The sequence below is a fragment of the Dermochelys coriacea genome, chromosome 5, assembly GCF_009764565.3.
Source record: "Dermochelys coriacea isolate rDerCor1 chromosome 5, rDerCor1.pri.v4, whole genome shotgun sequence".
NCBI classification, from domain to species: domain Eukaryota; kingdom Metazoa; phylum Chordata; order Testudines; family Dermochelyidae; genus Dermochelys; species Dermochelys coriacea.
Window position 1 is genome coordinate 45,545,577 of NC_050072.1, and position 27,053 is coordinate 45,572,629.

A 27,053-nucleotide genomic window follows, 5' to 3' on the forward strand; every position below is an offset into this window, starting at 1 on the left:
AGGAGAAGTAGCCCAGGAAATTGTACGTGTAATGTTTCTAAAAGGTCAGCTACCGTAGCTGATACTATTAGGGTTCCTGGGTTGAAGCCTGGGGTAGAGGGCAGGCCCAGGCTCCCCTCCCCCGCCACCTTTGCCCGATTAATCACTGAGACTGGGAGGCAACAGAGACTGTGCAAGGAAGGATAACTTCTCCTCACCTCCCTCGCTGGCTTATGATGAAAATGGCTCAGAAGACTGTCACCCTTGTCTCTAGAGAGAGAAGGGTTACGTGCAGGATCACAGTGAGCCTCTGAGGCTAGCGAAATCCACCAGGAAACGCGGGACCCATGGAGGCAAGGACAGAGCTTTGTCACAGTGGTCCTAACTGCCCTTGTTGCAATTTAAGCCCACTGCTTCTTCTCCTACCCTCAGAGATTAAGGAGAACAATTTTTCTCCCTCCTCCTTGTAACAACCTTTATGTACTTGAAAACTCTTATCCTGTCTCCTCTCAGTTTTCTCTTCTCCAGTTCTAATCAAACCCAGTTTTCTCAGTCTCCCCTCATAGGTCATGTTTTCTAGACCTTTAATAGTTTTTGTTGCTCTTCTCTGTACTTTCTCTAATTTGTCCACATCTTTCCTGAAAGATATGGTGCCCAGAACTGAACACAGTACTCCAGTTAAGGCCTAATCAGCGTGGAGTAGAGCGGAAGAATTACTTTTTGTGTCTTAATTACAACACTCCTGCTAATACATCCCAGAGTGATGTCTGCTTTTTTTGCACAATATTATACTGTTGACTCATATTTAGCTTGTGGTCCACTATGATCCCCAGATCCCTTTGTTCGGTACTCTTTCCGAGAAAGTCATTTCCCATTTTGTATGTGTGCAACTGATTATTCCTTCCTAAGTGGAGTACTTTGCATTTGTCCTTATTGAATTTCATCCTATTTACTTCAGACCATTTCTCCAGTTTGTCCAGATCACTTTGAATTCTAATCCTGTCCTCCAAAGCACTTGCAACCCCTCCCAGTTTGGTATCATCCGCAAACTTTGTAAGTGTACTCTCTATGCCATTATCTAAATCATTGATGAAGATATTAAACAGAACCGGACCCAGAACGATCCCTGTGGGACCCCACTTGACATGCCCTTCCAACTTGACTGTGAACCACTGATAACTACTCTCTGGGAATAGTTTTTCCAGCCAATTATGCACCTACCTTATAATAGCTCCATCTAGGTTGTATTTCCCTTGTTTTGTTTATGTGAAGGTCCTGCAAGACAGTATCAAAAGTCTTACTAAAGTCAAGATATGCCATATCTACCACTTCCACCCCATCCATAAGGCTTGTTACTTTGTCAAAGAAAGCTATTAAGTTAGTGTGATATGATTTGTTCTTGATAAATCCATGCTGACAGTTACTTATCACCTTATTATCTTCTAGGTGTTTGCTTAATTATTTGTTCCATTATATTTCTGGGTACTGAAGTTCAGCTGACTGGTCTGTAATTCCCTGGGTTGTCCTTATTTCCCTTTTTTATAGATTGGCACCCTATTTGACGTTTTCCAGTCCACTGGAATCTCTCCCGTCTTCCAGGACTTTTCAAAGATAATCACTAATGGCTCAGATATCTCCTCAGTCAGCTCCTTGAGTATTCAAGGATGTATTTCATCAGGCTCTGGTGACTTGAAGACATCTAACTTTTCTAAGTAATGTTTAACTTGTTCTTTCCCTATTTTAGCCTCTGATCCTACCTCATTTTCACTGGCATTTACTATGTTAGCTGTCCAATCAGTACTACCCTTTTTGGTGAAAATTGAAATGAAAAAGTCATTTAGCACTTCTGCCATTTCCACAAGTCCTCAAATCTTGATTTTAAAGACTTCAAGTTAAAAAGAATCTACCATTTACTGTTTGTTCAAACCAGCAAATGACCCAGGCCCCATGCTGCAGAGGAAGTTTAAAACTCCCCAGGATCTTTGACAATCTGATCTGGGGGAAAATTCCTTCCCAACCCTTAGTGGACACACTCCACTACCCAGACAGCCAAGAGAGAATTATTGCTTGTATACTCAGTAGAATTTGTTTTTACAAATCACACATATTGATGGTGGTACTTAAAAGTTAATCCCATATGTGGCAATTTGACTTAACTGTTATACTGATTAAGATGGTAAGAATTTGTTTAAAAGGATAAGATTAGAAACCGTCATTGATGTTTTCAAAGGCAGGAAAGAATTTCTCACCTTTTGGAATACCGGTTGGCTGCAATAAAGAATTTAATACCTACTGAAAGTTCTAATTATATGGGAGCACTAATTTATAATTTGATTGACCTACCTTGTCAGAAAAATGGCTACTAGAAACTGATCTAGCCTTTCAAGATACAGATTTTATCTCATAGATCGATATGGATTTGGAGGTAATATAGGGTGACCAGATGTCCCAATTTTATAAGGACAGTCCAGTTTTTTTGGTCTTTTTCTTATGTAGACTCCTATCACCCTTCACCCCATCCTGATTTTTCACACTTGCTGTCTGATCACCCTAATGTAATAATTAAAATGAAATATACTGATTTGTCAACAGAAGTTCATTGTACTTAAAATAGATTAACTTGCTTTACCCCCAAAATGGTCCTAAATGTAACTTATGCATTTCTTTAAGTTATTTAAACTGAAGTAAAAATTTTTGTATTTAGGACAAGTTCTGACCTCAGTTGTGCCTTTTTATCTAATTTCAGCAGAAGTTACTTTATATATCAGAGGACAACATTTGGGCAGTCTGTTTTACATAGACTAGCATAATATATGCCTGTATGTATTTCTCCCAAACCTTCTGGCAGCTGTTTTCTTACACTATTTTTTTCTCACTTGGGACTGTTCTGCCTTTAATATTCACTGTAGTTAAAACTAAATTCTGAATTTCACTAGAGTGCAAACAAACAGAAGTAGTTTTGGGCACAGAAATGGTAACAAGATTGAAAGAAAGAAGCGTGTACTCTCTATAATTTGAGCTAATAGATTCTTCATTCTGGATTGGAGTGGGAAGGAGGGAGGGGATTACTTGCGTATTATGTGATTTTTTTTTTTCAAAAAAAACAACAACAAAAAACATTTGACATAATACGACTATAAGTCAAGAAATTACAGAAAACTTTGTTAAAAGGTAAGTTTGTATCATGCCACTTGTGCAACTCTTTAAGATGTAAACACTGCATATATGAATCAAAAGCAAAATGTGAACAGTTATTAAGCATTTGTCAACCATGTTTTGACTCTCTTGTAAAGGCCAAGTTAAAAGTAATGTACAATTTTGACTTGAATATTTTTGGTTACACAATATCTGTTCTCTGGGGAGGGAAAGGAAACCTCCACTTTCAGTCTGGTTAAAGAAAGCAAAGGTTTATTTGTCATCTGAAATTGGAACGCTGTGGTCTGGTTCTGTCTCAATACCCTTGTCAACTTTTCCTGCAGATTTAGTGATTTGGAGTAACTGGGTCAGATTCAGAAGTGGCAGCTCACAAGGGCTAATGCTTGTAAATTAGATAGTTTTACCCCCTAAAAACAAGTGGGGAAGAATGTGCACAATAAAGGCCTCATCCTTTAAAGTTATGAGCACCTTTGACAAGGAGCTGTGGCCTTCAGTTACCACTGAGGTTAGTGTAATTGAAGGGATGGGGAGGATAAACCTTACTCTTACAAGTGCAGCCTTTTCATAGCTCCAGCCCATGGGGTTACATAACAATAGCTTTTGTCCCCCACCTGTCGTGTTTAGATGTTGCTTGTAATTATTAGAATTTGGAGCACTGGCTGTTGGGAGTCTGAAAGGACAGGAAACAGGAAGGAGCAGGGAGGAGTTGAGAAGCTGGTAGAGAGCTACAGAGGGTGCAGCAGCAGCTTGTTAAAGAGGTTTCCACTTTGAAAATAAAGTCCTGTTGAAGTTTGTTAGTACCTTGCCTGGTCAATACAACACCACCTTCCTCCCACACCCTCAATTCAGAGGTATAAGAAATGCTAGAGACACAGGATGTGTTTAGTTATGGGAAAACATGGTGCTTCCTGTAACCTATTCATGTCAGGGAAATGATATACAGTGAGTGGAAAAACTCTAATTACCAGATTTAGGATTCAGGCTAAGCAATGTTCCTTTTAAAATTAAAATTACAGTGAAATATGTCTAATGAATAGGATTTAATATTGGTTGCTTGATAGAGACAGCAGAACACAAATGTACCTGTGTTGTCTTGTAGGATGGAGATTGTACTGGTGCTGTATAGTAGTGGACATCTTTAAGTATAGTCAGGGATCCAGAGACCCACACTAATGGAGACTGCTCAAGGGATGGGCTGAGTCATGGGCGGTGTGACTTCTCCATTTGGGGAGGCTGCATGCACCTGGACCATGGCCCTGCCCCAAGGCCTGCCCACCCTTGGCCTCCTCCCTGGAAGGCCCGCCCATGCTCCACCCCTGGCCCTGCTTGGCCCCCTCCTCAAGGCCTCCCTCCCTCACTGCTTGTGCCTCTTCATCCCCTCCCCCAGGCTCTCCTACCCACTGACCAGCTGCTCACATGCCTCTTCTCCCCCAGCCCTCCTGCCTGCCACTCGCACCTCTTCGTGTCCCCCCAACCTCCTCACCGGCTGGCCACTCACCATTTGCATGCGCCTCTTCACCTTCAGCAAGGCTCCTATGCAAGTGGAGTGGGGACAGAAAGAGGCAGAGCCTTGAGGGAAGAGGGTGAGTGGGACCAAGGTCTCGGCAGACAGGCTGCTTGGAGAGGCTTAGCCTCCCCTGGCCTCTTATACTTGCCACCGATGGGCTGAGTCAATACATAAACTAGCTGCTTCGGCCAGCACTAGCTAGGTCCAAGTCACCCTGGCTATACAAGGTTTGCAGATAGACCCTTGTACAGATTTTACTATAATTGGTGTGCAGCTGAAGCTGTGATTGTACCAATAGTGACTCTTCCACTTTCCACTTTCATTTTTTATTAAAGTAAAATGAGAAACAGCTTTTAATACTACTTCAAGGTGGTTACACTATGGTAAAATACAAAGTGAAAGGTAAGAGTTGTCGTCATGGTTGTGAAGAATTCTCAACCACTAAGTCTGTACCAATGTGTAGATAGAAGATAAGGGAAGGAAAAGAGGTCCAGGCACCCTATAAGCAGGAGACTGCATACTTGTTGATGTATTGTACATATTGATGTGTACAATCTTTTCATAAAGTCATATTAAGTTTCTAAATCATATCACATGATTGGGTGTGGGTTTGGTTTTTTTCAAATTTGTATACTGATGATTTTGGGTGCCTCAGCTTAATGTCATTTTTAAATTAATAACCATGCACTTAAAAATGTTAATTTTGTCTTTATTTATATGCACATTGTGGCGTAAGCTTAGTGTATAATAGTAATTTTTTTTTTTTTTTTTTTTACTTAAGGAATCAGCAGGAGGGGACATTCAATCTCCTTTAACACCAGAAAGCATTAATGGAACAGATGACGAAAGAACAACTCCAGAAGTGACACACAACTCGGAACCAAGGGCTGAACCGACCCAGAATGCATTGCCATTTACACATAGGTACAGATTCAGTTCACGCATATTAATTAAGTAATACATGTTTACTTCATTGTTAAAGGGACCTTTTTTCTTCAGATGGCTCCAAAATGGCAGTGTCATGAATTAAAGAATCATAGGCCATGTCTACGCTACTGCCGGATCGGTGAGTAGTGATCAATCTATCGGGGATCGATTTATCGTGTCTGGTGTAGACGCGATAGATCGATCGCTCTGCCGTCGACTCCGGAACTCCATCACGGCAAGAGGCAGAAGCGGAGTCGACGGGGGAGCGGCGGGCGTCAATCCCGTGCTGCAAGGACGCAAAGTAAGTGATTCTAAGTTGATCTAAGATACGTCTACGTCGACTTCAGCTACGCTATTCTCATAGCTGAAGTTGCGTATCTTAGATTGATTCTCCGCCCGCCCCCCATCAGTGTAGACCAGGCCTAATATTCTTTTTTAAAAAGCAAAGTACAGGACTCGGCTTCATGTTTGCAATTCTGTCTGTTTTCACAGAAAAATTGTATAGGAAAATCTACTGAGGAGCTTTTTGGAATTTCTCTTACAATGAATATTTTAGTACAAGCACTTTATTCCTGAATACAAGGTGTCCCTTTAACAAGAAGCAATACTTAGATGCCTGAGACCTCAGCAGAATTAACTGTTTCAAAGAACTTGTTCCAATTAACTTACATTTTTTTGTTCACTTTCAAATTATTTTAAAAGACTGATAACATTAGACTCAGCCTTGTAGTGATAAGTTGTTGGAAGATGAATGTCTATGTAATCCTGAAGTGCTATAAATTTAAAGCAGCCTTCTAATTAAACATCTCTCTGACCATTTAAAATATTCCTCAGTGTTTTTTCAAAATATAGAAGAAAGTTACATTTGCGTTTCGGCATGAATTATAATTCATTGAACTGAGCATGTTTTGCTCCGCTGCCCCTTAGGAAAATTGAAACAATGTTTTTATTTAAAGTTAAAAGTTCTGAGCTAAAATGTATCTAATTAGAAATGATCATAAATGGGACATTCTTTCTTTACAAGCAGAATAAGTAGAACAGGGAAAAGTTAGATAAATATACAAGTCAAACAGAGTTTGAAATGTTAAATTTCTCTTAAATTATGAGTTTGATTCAGTTTAAGAAGAGTTTAAAAACCTTCAACTGCTAAGATTGTGCTTGAGAGACTGGGCGACAACAGAATCTTTTGAAATTTTGTGCGGGGAATTCAGGATGAGCAGAGACATGGACTTTAAATTGTTCAAGAATTCAGTCTTCCTTATGAAGAAAGTGGTAACATCACTTGGAAAAGCTCACAAATTTTAAAACTTTGAAATACTCATCATTTTGCACTTAAATTCTTTGACAAGTGATTGTGTGTGTTATAGTTTTTATATTTGAACTGTCACCACTGTAGTCCCAGTATGTCCATAGCGGAAATGGTCTTTTTTTTTGAGAGAGAGAGAGTGTTTTTGAGGGAGGAATATTCAAAATACAGCTTGTTTGCAGCAACAGCTTGTTAAAAGCAACCATTGCTTATGAGCAACATTTCCCCTGGGACCACTTTTTCTACTGTGAATTGTCAACACTCCCCATAGCAACAGCCACTTAGGAGCAACATAGCAAAAGGACAATGATATGTTGCTTCTAGGGCTGTCGATTAATCGCAGTTAACTCACGTGATTAACTCAAAAATAATCACAATTAAAAAAATCAATCACGATTAATTGCAGTTTTAGTCACACTATTTAAACAAAAGAATACCAATTGAAATTTATTAAATATTTTGGATGTTTTGGATGTCTAAGTTTTCAAATACATTGATTTAAATTGCAACACAGAATACAAAGTGTACAGTACTCATTTTATATTTTAGCATTTTTACAGTGCAAATATTTGTAATAAACAAAAGAAATAGTATTTTTCAATTCACCTCATGCAAGTACAGTAGTGCAATCTCTTTATCATGGAAAGCTCAACTTACAAATGTAGATATTATATTTTGTTTGTTACATAGCTGCACTCAAACAAAATCTAAAAATTTTAGAGCCTACAAGTTCACTCAGTCCTTGTTCAGCCAATTGCTAAGAGAAACAAGTTTGTTTACTTTTATGGGAGATCATGCTGCCTGCTTCTTATTTACAATGTCACCTGAAAGTGAGAACAGACGTTCAAATGGCACTTTTGTAGCCGACATTGCAAGGTGTTTACATGCCAGATATGCTAAACATTTGTATGCCCTTTCAAGCTATGGCCAACGTTCCAGAGGACATGCTTCCACACTGATGATGATGCTTGTTCCAAAAACAAGGAGTTAATTAAATTTGTGACTAAGCTCCTTGAGGCAGAATTGTATGTCTCCTGCTCTGTGTTTTCCCTGCATTCTGCCATATATTTCCTGTTATAGTTGACTTGCATGATGACTCAGCATGTTGTTCGTTTTTAAGAATACTTTCACTGCATATTTGACAAAAGGCAAAGAAGGTATCAATGTGAGATTTCTAAAGATGGCTACAGCACTCGACCCAAGATTTAAGAATCTGAAATGCCTTCCAAAATCTGAGAGGGACAAGGTGTGGAGCATGCTTTCAGAAGTCTTAAAAAAGCAACACTCCGATACAGAAACTATAGAACCCAAACCGCCAAAAAAGAAAATCAACCCTCTGCTGGTGGCATCGTGTGTTGTCATTTTTATATTTGAACTATCAGCAATGTAGTCCCAGTATGTCCATAGAGGAAATGGTCTTTTTTGAGAGAGAGGGGGGGAGAGAGAGAGAGAGAGAGACTCAAATGATGAAAATGAACATGCATCAGTCTGCGCTGCTTTGGATCGTTATTGAGCAGAACCCATCATCAGCATGGACGCATGTCCTCTGGTATGGTGGTTGAAGCATGAAGGGACATAAGAATCTTTAGCACATCTGGGACGTAAGTATCTTACAAGGCCAGCTACAACAGTGCCATGTGAATGCCTGTTCTCACTTTCAGATGACATTGTAAACAAGAAGCAGGAAGCATTATCTCCTACAAATGTAAACAAACTTGTTTGTCTGAGTGATTAGCTAAACAAGAAGTAGAACTGAGTGGACTTGTGTACATAATTCTATATTTGTAAGTTCAACTTTCATGATAAAGAGATTGCACTACAGTACTTGTATTAAGTGAATTGAAAAATACTATTTTTATTTTTACGGTGCAAATATTTATAATAAAAATTATAAAGTGAGCACTGTACACTGTGTATTCTGTGTTGTAATTGAAATCAATATATTTGAAAATGTGGAAAATATCCAAAATATTTTTATAAATGGTAATCTATTATTTAACAGCACGATTAATCACGATTAAGTTTTTTAAATTGCGTATTAATCATGATTGATTTTTTTTAATTGCTTTGCTTTTGCTTTTAATTTGCACAGCCCTAGTTGCTACTAATGATCTACTGTATTGCACTTCTCTGAAATCCTGAAGACAGGGTTCTGGTCAATGGGTTTGTTTAAACTTGTTACATTTGCATGTTTAAATTTTCTATAAATATTTTGTATGAAAAGGGAAAGGGCTAAGTCAACACTGTTTTTAAAAAAAAAATTGTAATCATTGCAAGAACTGCCCCTTACATAATTAATAGGCATTTCTCCTACACCAGTATAATAAATGGACCTCCACCTTCACTGAGTATGCATGGGAAAAAATTACTTTGTAGTTTCAAAAAAATAGTGGTACATATGGTTCACTTTAAAAACATCCAATGTTACAAAACTTTTTTTCTGCATTTCTCTTTTCTGTCTATTTCATGTATGTATTTTGAGTTTTCTATTTAATATTCTATTATACTATGTTTAACTTTACTAGCTAGGATTTGTCTTCCAGTATTTACTCTGTATTTTAGAGTATCATTTATTCATGAAGTTAATTTTCACAAGGCCAGTGTTTCTTTTGCTAATGGGTACTTACAAGTTAGCCAGTGAGCCATTCATGTTTTTTCAGAAGAAAAGCCAAAGAAGGTAACCTTGTGAAGTTAAATTATTCTGGGTTAACTAGTTTATACTGTAGTTCAATACAGATTACAACACGCCATTTTTTTAACTTTACTGAAAAGTTCAATTGCGAATATTTATATAGCAGTATTTAACATTAAGAGAAATTTATTCTTCGGAGTTTTATTTGTGGAAAATGTTTCATATGAAAGTTATTTTTTATTGAGGATTATGAGAACTCAGTCTTTGCTATACTGGAATTCTGTTTTTTTCTGATGGATAAAAAGTTGCCTCTTTTCAGGAATAGCTCAATTAAGTAAAATCTATTTTTTTTCAGCCTATGACAGAACTAAGTTCTGAAAGTCAATTGCCTTGATTTTTATATAATGGTTTGGTGTTCAGTTTAATGAAGTTTCAATGGGCCAAATTCTGTAGTGCATGTACAAAACAGATGTAAAATGAGCTTACATAAGCAAGTGGTCATGGTCAAAAGTGCAAATCTGAAATGAGATTCTACAACATTGAATGGACGAGTTAGATGCAGTTTGCATTAGTTGGTAGGGTATGCAATATTGATTTGACAGTTCAGTTTTGCTGTACAATTCAACTTGCAGATCCCTTTAGGAAAACTTTTTGTGTAAAATACACACTAAACATTGTAGATTATCTGGGATTTTCACAAGAACTGAACTATAGACAGGAATTACACTCTGTAGTGCCTGCTATATCTTGACAGCATTTCTCAATACTTGGCAGATTTGATCTACCTTGATATATCATTCTGATGCTTCCACCCCACCCCTCCAGATGTACAGATAACCAGTGATGGTTATTGACAACAGCACTGCTGAAAAGAACAAAGTGAATATCCCCTTTCATTGTCACAGTAGTGCATTTCTGAAATTACTACTATGCAATTGTCAGGTGTCTCCCTGGTGAATGTGTAGTGACAAAGTTGATATCTTGGCAATGTTTTTGGTTGGGAACACCATTGGAGAGCATGTAAAGGCTCTTATGTGTAGTGCTGGATTTTTAAAATGTTTGGTGTTTATTATTTTATTACTGATAGTGTCCACAATTTGCTAGGTACTTTCCAAACAGAAAAGCAGCCATGGTCTTTTCTCCAAGGAGTTCACAAACAGAGGGTAGGGAGAAAGGATACAACAAATTAATAGCAAGGTAAAAGTGTTGATGGGCCATATTTTGGTAAAATAAGATTAGCTTAACAAATCTATTTTTTCCAGCCAATAGGGTGTATATATATTACTCCCAATTGCTCCTCAGACTTGACAGTATAAGTCAACTAGCTTTCCCACTGATGGCACAATAGAAGTGGGTCTTTGGGAGAGAGGTGAATGCAGGGAGTGTGGTTGCTTTGAGCTCGGAAAATGCAGCTCATGGAAGAAGGCCTGGGAGCAATGTGGAAGAAGCTGACGAATTGGCAGATAGAGCTAACTTAATGGACAGAGCTGAGGAGGCAGGAGGGCCATGCAGATGAGACAAGGACGGGTACATAAGGAGAGGGAATGAAAGACTTTACAGGTGGTTACAGGAAGCTTGAACTTGATCCAGTAGCAGAAGGAGAGACAGTAGAAGGATTCAAAGAGGGTGATGTAAGAATAACAGTCAAAGAAGGGGATTTTAGCGGCAGTGTTGTGTGGACTGGACGTGGAGGATGTGGGTGGTGTTGAGAACAGATGATCAGAGGTATGGGGGGTGGTATTTTAGTTTGCATCTTTCCTATTAGTCACTTCTAGTCCGCTAGCACATCTACAGAACAAGTTTGATTTATAGTTTTCTCATGATGCACCCCCTCTTTGGCCAGCTATACTCCCTTTGACAACATACTCTCCTCTCTTTTCCTGTTAGTGGAGTTGCTTTTAATTTGCACAATATGTCAGTATCATAAGCAGGGCTGGCTCTAGGGTATTTGCCCCAAGGAAAAATATTTTTGGCCTCCCACCCCCCTTTTCTTTTTTGGCTTTTACACACGTTTGCACATTGCAATGGTTGGTTGGTTGGTTGGTTGACTGTTTAAAATTTTAAAAAATGAAAACTGAGAATTTGTAGTTAGTAAAATAAAACAATTTCCTACTACTGTACTCTTTAATTTTAACAAAATCACAATTACAAACAATTTGGGTTCACTATATACTGTAATGAAAAACGTTAGTGTCTTCTGGTGCGCCCAGTTAATTAAAAAATTATATGAACTGAATTTTTCTGGTTTTTATACTTGCGTAGTCTTTTAATAATTCATTGAAATCTAAATTTTTGCAGTGGTACTTTCAATTCAAATTAATGTGAGTCCTGACAAACGATTTTGAGACATGGTGGACTTCAAATAATTTTTAGTAATTTCAGTTTTGAGAAACTGCGCTCACCAGAAGCCACTGATACTGGTAATGTTAAAAGAATGCATAATTCTATAGCAGTGTTTGGAGTGAGGTACTCGGGCCTGTACATCTCGCCCGTGGGCCCCCAGCCCGATCTGAGACCCGGCCCCACCCCCTCAGAGAGGACAGTAACCGACAGAGTGTCTGGGGGTGGGTCAGCTGTGGGGAGAGGGGCAGACCAGGGGCACCCGCCCAGCACCGAGCGGCCCGGGGCAACAGGTCCGTTACTGGCCGAAGGTCCTGCCCCGATCCTGGGCTCCGCTCCGCTCTGGCTCCTCTGTAGATTGTGACACATGTGGCAGGGGGCCAGGGCAGAGACTGCCCCCAGGCCGGGACCCCTGCGCTGAGCCCACTGCCCCACCCCACACAGGGGCTCATTGGTTGACTGAACGGGGCCGGGGAAAAAAGGATGGCCGGAATGCCGCCCCTGGAAATGTGCTGCCCCAAGCACGTGCTTGCTTTGCTGGTGCCTAGAGCTGGTCCTGATCATAAGTTTAGACTATTTTGCTCAGAAACAAGTATAAGTAGCATTTTGCACCCAAATACTAACTTACAGCACCATGTAAATCACCACGCCAAAGAGTTTTGGCTATTATGCAAACTTTAACTTTTAATTATTTTAGTTTAATAATTATAAATATTGAGACAAATTCTGCTTGTCACTAAATTGCTGTAACTCCATTCATATTCCATGAATGTAACGGAGCAGAATTTAGTTCAGTCATTTCAATTCAACCTTAGTTAAAAAGTGTTAATAAAACTGCTACTAAGCATACTAAGTAGTCAGAATATCTTAAGGAGATCACATTTTTTTCAGCATCTGCTAATTTGCAAATATTCCATGTGACCCTGACAAAGAAAGATAAACACATACAACTAATCTCTTCCTATTGTCTTTGTTCAAAGTGACAACTGCAGTTAGCATTGAATGATCCAGTAATGCTGTTTTGCAGTTCAATCTCTCATTTTTGCAGTAGTTAATATATAGTATAGCATTAACCTTGCTCTGTTAACTGAAACCTAGGCTACAAATCATTTTATTTTTTATCCTATGTGCCACAAGTAATCGTTGGCATCATATACTTTTACAGTCTTTTTTTCTTCTCAGCCTTGTCTAGGCACTGTATATCCTATATATATATATATATATATATATATATATATATATATATATATATATATATATATATATATATATATATATATATATATAAATATCTCCTAACTAGTTTTCAGGAAGATACTAATGAGGTCATGTGTAAAGTAAAATGAGACCTAATAAAATGCACAAATTATCTTCTCCCTTAACTTGAAAGGGTCAAGAAAGGGCTAAGATTTTTAATACCGTCAGATGTCTTTTTTGGAGGGCTTTTCCACATCCTCAGTCTGAGTTTTATTTTTAAATGTTAACCATAAAATGGCTTTCAGAGAGAAGAAAGACAGTTAAAAAAGAGCACTTTGTTTTATTCAGTCTTAGAAAGCAGATCTAAAATTATAAGCTTAATAAATAGGTCAGTGAACTCCTGACTTATTACTTTGAGTTTGATTAGTAACTGTTTGATACTTTTTATAAAGTGTTTTCCTAGCAAAGTATATTTCAGTTCTCAATGCCTTGTAAAACTATGTGATAAACTTCAGCTTTCAAAGGCTTTGCTAAATAGGTCAGGACTTTGTTTTTGACAATCTTGAAAGATTTTTTTTCTCAGCAACCATGACTTGAAGCTGCTACCTCACCTTTCATGTAATACAAAATGTTATATATATTTCAGTGCAAAAAATTTGTGGTATGCCAATTAAATTTAATGAATCTTTAAGTATATGATGTTATATTTTGGAAAAAGAAGTGAGTGTGCTACATAATGTTTTGACAGTAAACAGATTTATTAATAGATATATATATATATATTGCCTGTTCATTCAAATAATTCCTATTTTTGTATTCAAATAAGTTTTTAATAAGAAAATTTGATTCATTGCCTTAGTGAAAAATAGAATTTTATTTTAAATGTTGGTTATATCTTAGATCTTTTATTGTCTAGACTGAATACCATTTGAAATGTTGCATGTAAATCCAGTGCTGTACCCAAAAAAACCATGCTGCTAGTCCATGTTTTTCTATGGGTTTTCATTAAAAGTTGTATGCAGAAATTTTATTAGTAGATTAATTTGCTTCTTTATTTTATATGTTACAATTGCACTTTTGCTAAAAGACTGAATATTTGTGGGTTTACTTCTGCATTATAGTAAAACTATATTTTGTGGATTATGTTGAATTCTTACTAAGTTTGTCAAGTTACAAAAGAAAAGTTGAGAGTTGAAATAGCTGCATTTCCTGACTTAGGGCATATGGAGATAATTTGTACTGGAATCCAAATGTATATTTTCCCTTTATATTGTCATACTTAGCTTCTTTTGCATGGTCTTAAAAACAGTTTTGAGTGAAATGATTAAATGTAACCTTTTATAAAACAATATTATTGTTATAGTTTCTCTAAGTAGTAACCTAAAGAGAGCTAGGTTCTTTTAAAAGTTTTGAGGATACTTGTTACCTTTTTATAAAATTAAACAGTCCGTAAGTGACCGGTAACTTTTTCATTAAAGATAAGTTCTGTGTGTATTGGAAGAACTCTAATGTATTCAATTGTTTTGTTGTGAAGAGAAAAGAATCCCTTGAGGTGTGCTCAAAGTGGTGACTACTTTACCCATTAAACAATGTAATGTGTTCTCCCTGCCAGTGCTGTCATGCAGCCACTAGTGGATGGGGGAGGGTGAAGTGGGGGGATGGACCGGCCACATATGGCTTTCATTTCAACCACCATGTCCTTCACTACTATGGAGCACCTGTCTGTGTGCTGTCCTCCTATCCTTTGTGCTCAAGAAGAAGTTCAAGACCAGTATGCTGGTTGCCCACTGAACAGGTGCATAGGGGGAGGGGAAGAGTTTCCTGCTTTCCTCCTTCTCCCTGGCACTCCTCCATTGGCTTCCAGAATTTAGGCTAAGGAGTTTACTATCAATAAAAAAATTAAATTCATACTGTTTGTCAGTTATATTCTTAATTTGAAAGAAAAAGTTAGCCAACTTTAACTGAATTCATTTAACTCTAATCTTTGAATTTCTTCTAAAGACTTTCCTAGTTGTGACCATCCCAGTAAGTAATGAGGAATTTCTAGATTATATATTAAGGCCTATGAAGAAATTCAAACCGGAAAGTGTTACACTGAATATCAGATTTCTTTGATACTTACCTTTAGTTACATTAGCAATCTCCAAAAGTGGGGGGAAAGAAGTCTTAATCATACTGTTATAAGTATAGACATAAAGCATACATTGCTAGGTACCTTGAAAAATCATGTACAAAACTGAAATCTGCATTGGTTGGAGCTAATTTTAGCAAACGTAGGAACTGGTGATAACTGTAACTAAAAGCCATAAACCCTTAGAATACTCATTTGTCACTATTAGTTTGACTAATATAAAAACAGTCTATCAAGCACATTCTTAGAAGACCAAGACAATCATTATGTAGTTTACATAAAAAAATGTTCATACCATCTATATTGTCATGCTATTTTCCCCTCCAGCTTATCACAGCCATGAGAATTCTATATAAAAATTAAAAGTTGGAGATAGCTAGCTTAGCGGATGAACTTTATTTCTAATATCAGGAACAGCCACAGTCTTCAACCATTCAAAAGCCAGATCTCTCAAACCCTGTATTTTAAAAATATATATATTTATTTGATGATAAATACTATTTATGGTTCCATAAACCTGGACTGTGTCCTTTGGTACTTAAAAATAAGGAATCAAATTCCAAGTTCTCTACTGGTTAAGAGAGTTGCTTTTAAGCATAGCCATTAGGATTGCCCCGACATGTCTCAAGAATACAAATATTTGATACTCATTATTCCTATTCAAATGCCACTCTCGCATATAGAGTGATGAGTTTCTTGCCCTTTTGAGGCACTGGTGAAAGAGCTCTATCCCATTCAAATTTTGCTGAGATTGTAGGTTAGTGATAAGATTCCTGCTGTTTGATTAATATTTATCATAGTTTTTTCTTGTAAATGTCATTGAGAGAAGTATGTTTTTATTTTAGTTGTAACGTTATATGATTGTTTTGTGTTTGTCCATGTGTGATGCCTCTGGTATTCTTCTATGAGATAGTTTGGTCTGAAATGCTGTGAGAATACAAACACAGTTTACAATATCATGAGTTTTAAGACTGTGACCCTTATCTTCCTTCCAATGAAGAAATCGTTAGGGGATGAGTTGTAGGGAAAGCCTTCTATGAAAGATAGTTATGTCATCTTATGGTGGTCTTGCACACACTGCCATTTTTCAGTGTTTTTTGTCATTGCTTGAACACTAGAGAACTGCAAAGAGTAGATTTAAATGCAATTGATAGACCTTCATTGTAGGACTAGGGATTCCACACTGCCATGTTTCATTCAGCAAATATCTATCTTCTATTTGTGATAGATACAAATACAAAAGTTGGAATTCCAACTTTTGTCACAAAGATCTTTCCTGTCCAACATGTCTCTAAACGCCTTAAAACATTTAAATCTTGTCACAGAAAATGGACACCAAATAAATGTTGTGAATTCTAGCAAAGTGTATTCCAGAATGATCAAGCAGACTATTATGAAGCATTTTTAACAAGAAATACACAATTTCTTTGTGGAAATGATGGTTCTTGAGTCACCAGTGGGAAGAGGGATGAAGAATTTACTTCTATGTATTTTCTGAAGCAACGAATGTCATCTTACTTGGATCTGAAACCACAAATGTGTATTTGGTCAAAGGTAACTCCTAAAAGGCCTATTGAAAGCTTTTCTTCCACCAAAAAGATTAAACTGATGAAACAATTTGCAGCTATTAGGAATAATTATGATAAAGATGTTGATCCAGATAGCCACAACAATACTTAAGATAGTCAGACTCTTCTGTAAGAAACGTGCCTTTTATGAAAAATAAGGGTTCTGCTCTCTCAGGTCACACATCGCCTATTTAACTATATCTCTAACCAAACCTAACTCATCAAATTGCAGTAACTATATTTGTGTCTCAGTTGGCTAGAAAAGTTCATATGTGAAAGTATTTCATAACCAGAATACTCTGTCTCTTCAGAGTCCTAGCTAAATATGATAATACTTATAAAAATGCTTTAAATTGTCTTCAGAAATGAGATACCTAACATTTGTACTCATCAAAAAGATGACGATGAATTGGTGACTTTTGTCAACCTGTGAGGGTCATATTCACCCTTCACTTTGGTGGGGAAACTCTTAAAGGTTTGAAATTTGACTGTTTGTAGCAAGATTATTCCAATCTTTCTTGCAGGTAAGAATATTTTACTCTCATTCACGTGCTACCTGCTTTCCTCTGCCTCTCCAAGTTAGAGCTGTCCAAAATATACCTGAGCACCCTGTTACAAATTTAATATGGTAGGAGAAAAGAAACACACTGATGAAATGCAGGAACAATATACCTATTAAGTTAAGACTTATTTGTTTACCATCTGATAACTTTTGCCCTGAGAGGTTTCATTAAATACAAAAGAGAAAAGATTTATATAATTAAAATTGCCTCTGATTCCAGACAAATCTTCCCTTACCTAATTCCAACTCAATAAACTAAGTACCTAATTAGATTCTGTATCATGGTCTAGTTCCTATGGAGCAGAAGAAAGGCTTGAACTTACATTTCAGATGCCTGTATTCCTCATGGCTACTAGAAAGAAGTCCAACAGAAGGGCATATAAATTTAAAGAGCAAAAGGCTTAAGATATGGCTCACAGGCTTAAGAGCCTTTCACTTCTGCTACAAAATAACTGCTTCGCTATCTTTTATCTATCCAGCATAATCTCAAGGTTAATTTGGTGTTGGTTTTGACTTTTTATGAATACATAGAAGATAAATTCATCTCCTAATTTCCGGTTGTCTGATTTAGCCAAGGTCTGATGCCTCTAAAACCTTCATCTAATGTCTTTTAATAATAATACCTAGCTGTTTGAGATGTGCTGATGAAAAAGCACTATATAAAAGTGCTTCACAAAGGAGATTAGTATCATCAGCAGTAAAGTACCTAACAAACTCTTCAGCTCCCAGGAGTTCATGGGCTCTAAACCAGCTTTTAAGTAACTTATGTTGAAAAGTGATTTTAAAGTGGTGTGCATTTAGTGTGCGTCAAGTTTTGCAAAGACAAGACTGTCAGGTTTCTCACTTTAAAATCTGTTACTGCACATGCACAATAAACTTTTTTGAAAAAAACAAACAGCTTTATTCTTGTTATGGGCCACACTAGATTCATATAGTACTAAATGCAGACTTACACATTCATCACAGCTGGGCTAATGGATTAGCGCTGCACCTTTTTCAATATTTTTAAAAATTCATATTTGACAGAAAAATCCTCTCTGGTTGCTAGAATACTGATCAGTCATCCAGGAACCAGGTTCAAGCCTCGTTGGATTTATATAAAACTAAGGCTGTCATGCAAAATAAAGAATGGGGGAGGGTGGTGAGGGGGAGGTTTGATGTGCGCACATTTCTTAAAATAAGTGGTTTTCCCCTCCCCCTGAAGGCTCTTTGTTTTCCCTTATTGTTTTATCACTTTGCCTCAAGCATACCCACTGCAGTTTGTCCGTTCTCCTATTCCTCTCAAGTTCCTACAATACATAATTCTACTTTGCTGCTCGTCTTTTCAATATTTGGCTAGAATCCTGCTGTTTTTAAAGAAACAACATAAAGTATTTCAGAGATCAGGACCCAAATTCAAATGTGAGTGTAAGTATGTCTAAGGAAATCTAGGTTAGTGCAACTCAAAAGGAATGTATCAAGAAAAGCGATTACAAGCAGAGAGTAGTTTATTTTAATTAGAATTCTTCTGTCAATTATTCCTTCCCTAAGATTGACAGGGAAGCTACCTGAACATAGACCACTTTTTAATTTGTGCTTTGGGCTATTAATGAGGTTCTCCTTTCTGGGCACAGAATAATTTTACATGGAAAGATGAGTTATCAAAGTTTCAATGTGTATTCTGGGGAAACCATTTCAACCGTTTAAATTTTGTGTCTAGGAGCACAAGTAGTTCCTTCAGTATACAGTATTCTAGCAGCGAAATGTTCAGCCTGGCCTCGAAGTCAGAATACATGTCTTTAGACAATGAATTAACTGTACTGGAAATTGCTATATTTGAAAACATTCCCTTTAAAATTTCCAGTAAGCTGCTGGTGCAGAGGGAGATCTAGCAACCCTACAAATAGCTGTTTCCCAAGTATGGTTTAATGAGGTTAAGGCTCAGTACAGTAAATAACATGTCCTTGTATTCTAAGGTTGGATATGCCCACCCTATCTCCTTTAATATTACCCACAGTGCTTCCAGCTTGGGCCTGGGTCATCTGACCAAAACTGAGTCTTAGAAGCTTGTATCTTCCTCCATATACTTTGTATCTTGTTTTTTCTTTTGTTTTTGTGTTTTACCTTTTTTCAAAAGGCGAGTGGAGGGCTTTGTTCTCCATATAAGCTTCTTTCATGCCAATCTAGCACACATCATGTAAACTACAATGCATGCCATTTTTTTTTAATAGTCAGTATTTGCCAGCAGATGGCATAGTTATTTCTTATAGTAAAGAAAGAGGGATTGTGATATTTCATATGGTAGGTAACTAATGGCAAATAATGACTTTTAAAATGCCAACCACTGTACAGATTGCTCTTTTTAGGCAACTAACACTTACTTTATTTGAGGATAGTAGAGGGAAACAAAACCAGATATCTTTTACCGTTCAGGAGTCCTCTGTTGAACCTTAGAATCTCAAAGATTATGATGATTTTGCTAGGTTTCAGAGTAGCAGCCGTGTTAGTCTGTATTCGCAAAAAGAAAAGGAGTACTTGTGGCACCTTAGAGACTAACAAATTTATTTGAGCATAAGCTTTCATGCGCTACAGCTCACTTCATCGGACAGTGCATCCGATAAAGTGAGCTGTAGCTCACGAAAGCTTATGCTCAAATAAATTCGTTAGTCTCTAAGGTGCCACAAGTACTCCTTTTTCTTTTTGATGATTTTGCTGGAATCAAGGAAGTTTAGTTATGTACTATAAATCTGAGTCTCCTACAAACGCAGTCAAAATTTCTGAGCAGATATCTCCGACAATATTGTCAGTTTGGAATTTTTGTGTCTCTCTTTATTTCACTTGCGTTCCTGGAGTGGTTGGTGACTATTGTCCTGCTGTTTTGTGTTTCCAAACCTTAAAGGGTGGCTGACCAACTGCAACTGTTTTTTTGAATCTAGAGCAGTTTTTCCTGACTTCTGAAAGCTAAGCCACTTGAGAGAAATGAAAGCAATTGTGCTCCCACTCCTCACTTCCAACATAAGCTGTTAAAGGCTTAACCATTTTCAATTAGACATTTTCCCACCCCCTTCAACTAATTCTTTGTACACTAATGTACCCCAGGAGGACGGACATGCCCTGCACTTAGATAGACTAGTTTAGAGATCAGCTTTAATCGCCACCACCTGCTGCAATAATTAGGGTTGAAAAGTTTTTTGTTTTTTTTTTAACCACAATTGAGGTTTATAAGGGCCTTATTATGTATGGAGCAGGTGAAGTTATCATTACCCAATACATCTCACACCAAAGTTTATACCACAATGAACTTCAGATCTTAATAGCTATTGATGAGTCTCTCAATTCTCATGGTGAATTATCAATCGTGGAGTCACCCAAATTGTATTTAGGAGATTCATGAAGTGTTTTGTTCAGTCATAAAATGCTGTTGTTTTCAGAAGCTCTGTGCCCCCCCTCCCCCCCACGCAGCCTACCACATTATTTCTAAACAACTGTATTTGTGTCAGAACAAGTTTCTTAGTTGGAAGTTTCCTCTTTGGCAGTGCCTGTAGAATCCTCCACCTATAACTTCTAAATTATTGACCTTAAACTAAGAATTCTTTTCTTCTAAATTAAATAGGGTAAGCTGGATTCTGAACTCTGGAGAGGGGCTGTCAGCAGTTGATTGCAGCTCCCAATCCTGCGCATGCCCCCGCCCCAACCTGGTATAAGTTAGGTCTGTTGAGAAACTCTATCTTATACCTCTGCTCTGAAGTCTTTCAGTGACTATAAGCCAGTGGGAGATCAGACATGGTATTGCTGAATGCTCTTCTGCCCTGGAACACCACTTGTCTTCTTCTACACCTGGGGTGAGAGGGAGACTAGCACAGGAGCTTATTCTGTTGCCTCTGCAAACTTTGTAGCAGTAGAGTTCCCCTGTACAACTTTGTGCTGTCTGCATAAGTGCCAACTCCATGGGTGTTCCAGGGCTGGAGCACCCCGCAGATCAGCTCCTTCCCCTTCCCCCCAGCACCTCCCCCCCACCGGCAGCCTCACCGATCAGCACCTCCCACCCGCCATGATCAGCTGTTCGGTGGTGTGGAGCAAGGACAGGGTGCATGCATGGGAGGAGGTGGGTGGGAAGAGGCACGGCAGGGGTGGAGCAGGGGCAGAAGGAAGCAGGGTGGGGTGGGGGCAGTGCCTTGGGGGAAAGGATGGAGGGGCGAGCAGCCCCCGGGAATTGACGAAGTCAGCGCTTCTGGTTGCCTGAATCTGTAAAGCAGTTGTACTGGGCTGGAGAATCCAATTCCAAGTCTCTACATGTGTGTTGGCACAATTGTACCTGGGCAGTTTGGCAGAATGACTTATCTTTGATCGATATTACATAAAAACTAGACTTAAAGAGAGACTTTAATTTCATGATGGTGTTAATGTCCGCATTTAAGAGTTCTCCAAATTTTTGGAGGAAAAAAAAGCACAAAGCTTTTAAAAAGAACATTAAATTATTGGAACTATTGAAATAATTTTTGAATTGTTTGGTGGTTTGATGAGACAAATAAACACTCAACTTCATCAAGATGTTACTTTGCCTTTAAAATGCATCTGAAATACTGGATATAATATCTGGCATCTCTATAGCACTTTTTAATACCAGGAGATCACTTTGCATCATAGTAAAGGAGGAGAAAGTATATCCTAGTGCGTTAGGAAAAACTCCTGTTATAATATGAAGGCCCATGAGATCTTAAACGTTCAAACAAAGCAGATGGCTTGCTTTTAACAATCTCATTCAAAAGGCCCACACAGAGTTTATTTCATGGTACTCTATGGAATCCATTATTTTTGTCAGATTAATTAAAGGATTCGTAAAAATCTTCCCCACCCCCAAATTTTAAGATGTGCTATTGCAGAAGAGTCTAACTGATATAATAAATTCTTTGGGGAACTGCAAAGAGAACTGCTCAGTCAGACCCTGTACTTACACAGAGCCCCACTGAATGAGGCTTTCATCCATCTACATAGTTCTCTTTAGAGGATCAGGCATTTATTTGTGCCTTATGGTAGCCTCCTCAGTTGAGTACTGTGTTTTGTTGTTGCAAAGTTCTTACTAACTGGGATTGTCACAGCGTTACTTCATTTGAATTTACTTAAACTTTATGCAAAACTTTATGAAACAGCGTTAAGGCAGAATTATTTTTCCTCCTGTAAGAAAATATTAATTTTCTTTAGCTATTGTCATTTACAACTTTTATCATCACTGTTACAAGTACACTAATCAGATTTATTTTTTTACTGGTATCTGTATGTTTATAAATATGCAATATTGTAGCTTCTAAAGATAATAATTTATTCATTGGAGTGAAATAGAACTGGGCTGTGTATGCAGATAGTACAGCTGTATTAACGTTGAATGACAAACTTTTATAATTGACATCCTACATGTTTGTGTCGGAACTTGGCAAAACCTGGTTCCTTCCCACCTCTAGCATATGGAGCCACTCCATGAAGAGTACTCCAACCCAAGTAGTAGTAGTTGCCACTGGGCCTTATTGGGTAGGATGAATCTATGTAGCGACAGATCCTCCAAACCCACTTTTGCCTTCCTCTGGCTCACCTATACCTTGTATGCCCTCTCCTGCTACCCATTTGGTTTTGCTCTAAAAGAGAGGCTCTACCTGGAGGAGGAGGCTGGATTTGCCCCTAAAAAGCAAAGAGTGAAAGTTCACTGAAATGGGTTAAGACAACTTTGAATTTCCCCTTCACTATAAACATAAATTCATAGATTCCAAAGCTAGAGGGACAACTGTGATCATCTAGTGCTAGTCTGATCTTTTGTATAACACAGGTGAGAGAACTTCCCCAAAATAATTCCAGTTCCACAATATCAGAGTTCAGTATAAATAGGCTTCCAAAGCCCGCATGTAACAGTGACATTAAAAATTGTAAATGACCATAACTATCCAATATTAATCCATATGATGTGTCCAGCATATCTTTTAAACTCATTTTACTCCAGTGCAGAGCAAGAATTACAGTATAGTGTTTAGAGGTCACAGTCAAGGATCAGGGCACCATTATTCACACATGTAACAAAAAGACAGTCCCTGCTCTAAGAAGCAAAAACCATGAGGAGTCCTTGAGGCACCTTAGAGACGAACAAATTTATTTGGGCATAAGCTTTCGTGCAGCTGCATGGAGTGGAAAACACAGGAGCAGGTATAAATACATGAAAAGATGAGAGTTGCCTTCCAAGCATGAGGTTAGTCTAACGAGACCAAAGAGGTTACAATTTGAAATATAAAATAAGAAGAGGGGATTATAACAAACAGACCAGAGGAGTCAGTTGTCTGTCTTTCTGGTTATGTCCCATAATGGTCTGGTTTAAATGTGAATTTGAATGTAAGTTTTAATGTTGGGGTGTAGCTTATGGGCAACATTATTGCTCAGGATAATTATTTTTTGTCACAGCGTGGCAAACAGAAGCCCCTTGAAATGGAAGTTGAGTGATGTACAACTGTGTTGTAGTTTGGGTTTAGGAGCAGGTATACAGATGGAAATGAGCATGGAGATGGACTTTTTATTATCTGGTGTTAGATGAGAGTCACATCCTCTCTGATCATCTTGAGAGAAGATTTAGCTTGGGTCGGGGGGGGGGGGTTACAGTTAAGGTCAACAGCTCCAGGGGTGCTGGAACAATTTGTATAGTAGAGGTGCTGAGAGCCATTTAACAAAACTATAAATCCTGTATATGATGAAAACCACTTCAAGCCCGGAGATGCGGCAGCACTCCTAGTTCCAGCACCTATGAATAGCTCCCTTATTTGGACATAAATTTCAAGATTTTGAGATGCTTTCAGGATCTAAACAGTGCTAAAGATGCCAGTAAACCTTGACCTCAGAAAATTTGTTTCTTTGGGTTCTGTCAACATCACCATAAATGCTAGTGGCAATGGGTAATATTGCCAAATAAGATTTCATACTCCTCCTTATTCTGATCATATAACCTGAAAAATACTTAGAGTCTAGAGGTTAAAAGGTAGCTCTATTTCTGCTTCTGTTTGCTGAGACTGTAATCTAGATTGCCAAATAGTACCATTGGACCACCAAACTAATTTTACAGTGATCACCACAGAGCCATCAGATGTCAGCAACTTTTGGTTAATAGCAATGCGCATTGGATTCAAACTGATAATCTAGAGGTGAAAGGCTATACAACTTCTTATCGACCACCTGAGCCATTTAGTCAATAAAACCCTGAGGCTTTGTTTCTCTTAAATGTGTCCAAATGAGAAAAGTCGGCACACTTCAAATGAAGAAGACAAAATAAAATGTCCAGGATACTTTTGACCTCTTTCCAATACACATATACAAGGTTCTGTTATCAGATCATTCATTATAATGAACTTTGATACTAGAGTTGCTATCATTGCAAATCTTGTCCAGTTTAAGGAAGAAGCAAGATGATCACTTGGTGTGTGATAACGGTGTTCCATCATGTTGTCATGACACACCCAATTTTTTAAATTATTTAAATTCAAAGGATTGTGATATCCTGCAAGGTGTTCTTGTAGAGGATGTGACTGCAGTGTGAGAATTAGAAAGAATCTTATGACATTCAAATCAAGTGAAAACCATGTGATTTGATTAAGCCAGTGTGGGTCAGTCAAAGGAAGCTAACCCTGAAATGAAAAGGAGTATTTGTGGCACCTTAGCGACTAACAAATTTATTAGAGCATAAGCTTTCGTGAGCTACAGCTCACTTCATCGGATGCATTTGGTGCAAAAAAAATGCACCAAATGCATCCGATGAAGTGAGCTGTAGCTCATGAAAGCTTATGCTCTAATAAATTTGTTAGTCTCTAAGGTGCCACAAGTACTCCTTTTCTTTTTGCGAATACAGACTAACACGGCTGCTACTCTGAAACCCTTAACCCTGAAATATTTCTGAAGCTCAAAATAAACTATCCAATTGCATAGTTTATCAAATAAAATCTTCCTATAACAGAACAGAGATCTTATTCTCCTTTTCCATAGTTAAAAATGGTGAGTGAAATGTAAGTAGATTCATCATGTCAGCATAAACTTAAGTCTAATTGATCAGGCCAGAGAACTGTTTCACTTTTATTCAGCCTCAAGTTTCAAATTTTAAAAATAAAATGAGTGACAGTATATGTCCTGTAGAATAGTCAAGTCATGCTTGCCAAAGGCTTGCGTATTGACTACTTTCTTGACATATGGGCCAAGTCCTTAGTGAGCTCATGTTGAGTACAGTTGGAGATAGGGCAGAAAGATGGCTTTAAGTTCCCTGAGTTCTGTTACTTGGGGATTTTTTCTGGCATTTTAACTACTTTGTTGGTTACTGGGGGTTAAAATGCTGCCACCGGCCAGAGCTTATTTTTTCCCCACTACACTATGATCTCACCAGTGAAGCTGAGACAATAGTAGCAATCATGGAAAATTCTTTTAGGGGGAAAAAAAGGTTAGTGTGGGGCGAGGCTTTGGAGGCTATGGCTGGGGGGGTCTGAAGATCCTCTTCTCGATTAAAAGTATCATTTCACCTTGCCCAACATTTACAACCATCCAAAAAGTACAGATAGCTATTTGCCACCCAGTCCGTTTCCCATGACTTACTTCAAGAGATGAATGACAAACTGGCAAAAGTTTACATGTTTCTTTGGAACTATTATTTCAGTTTATCTGTCGAACATGCTTCTCTTGCTCAACTATTTCGTTCTGTAGTTTACAGATAAAGATGCCTAGGCCTTTGTCAAGTTCATTCATTCCAAAAAGGTGCTAACAGAAATCTAAGGTACTTCAGGACCTGCAGCTGCACTTAAAGGTCCTTCATTTGGCTAGGGATCAAATTAATCTATAAACTATTGGAGTCCAATGAATGAAGATCCAGCATTGGTTATGTGAAATATCAGTTATCTTGCTTATTTCATATTGTCCACAATATTACTGTAAATAGGTTAAAAAAAAGTAGTACCCAACTGTGTATGGAAGACAAAGTCAGGGAGGAAACAAAGGGGACAAACCAGTTTTTATAAATCCTCTCATGGACCATCTTCCCATTAACACTTCATTTCTCTCTCTCACACTCACACACACTCTCTCTCTCTCAAAGCATGTTATTGTGGGGAACGCAAGAAAGTCTCTGCTGATCAGAAATTGTCCGTAGACTATAATTTGAGAACCACTGTTCTCTACCAAGGAAGCTTGTATCTTTGCATGCAAAAGTGAAAGGAGGAGCCTTTTTCCTAGACTCAGATTTGGTTTAAGTGAAACTAATTTGATAGTTTTAGTCTAGTGTAAAATCCTGATGTAAAATGGCACAATTGTCAGTATCTGAACATACAGGGTGTTGAAAGCCTGTATTGAGTTATGTTGGCTTTGTGAGGGTTGAACACTGTGAGTCAGGTCATTGCTAATCCTGTTTCTTTCACATCCCTTAACATTTACTTGTTAATGTCTTTTAACAGCCCAGTAGAAAGAATAGGTTTGGGCTGTCTATTTAAGCTACTGACTTTAAATTGCATAGTTATCAGGGGAGATATAACTAGACTTAATTAAATTTACCATGATCTCATGTAGCTTTTGCTTCCTTAATGGAATAAAATTGTTATTGTCAGCATGTGAAATGACAGTAGATCTTGTGCACTAATTATGCATTTAATGTGTCAAATGCTAAATGCAAATGAAACCAGTAAGTCTGAATATCAAAAGCCCTTGCAAGAGAAGCCTGAAATAGTCCCACAAATACCCACCCTGATCTGCTTGCCCAAAAGACTTTGTG

The 27,053-nt window shown here is 37.8% G+C and overlaps 1 protein-coding gene across 1 annotated transcript in view; it reads left to right on the plus strand.

The window, feature by feature from the left end:
• The window catches only part of HOMER1 (homer scaffold protein 1), a 158,311-nt gene that overhangs the window by 79,768 nt on the left and 51,490 nt on the right, over nucleotides 1–27,053 (plus strand). Inside the window, exon 5 of the mRNA XM_038403480.2 lies at nucleotides 5,424–5,566. Coding sequence (XP_038259408.1) covers nucleotides 5,424–5,566 — 143 coding nt within the window. The remainder of the gene's footprint in view (nucleotides 1–5,423; nucleotides 5,567–27,053) is intronic.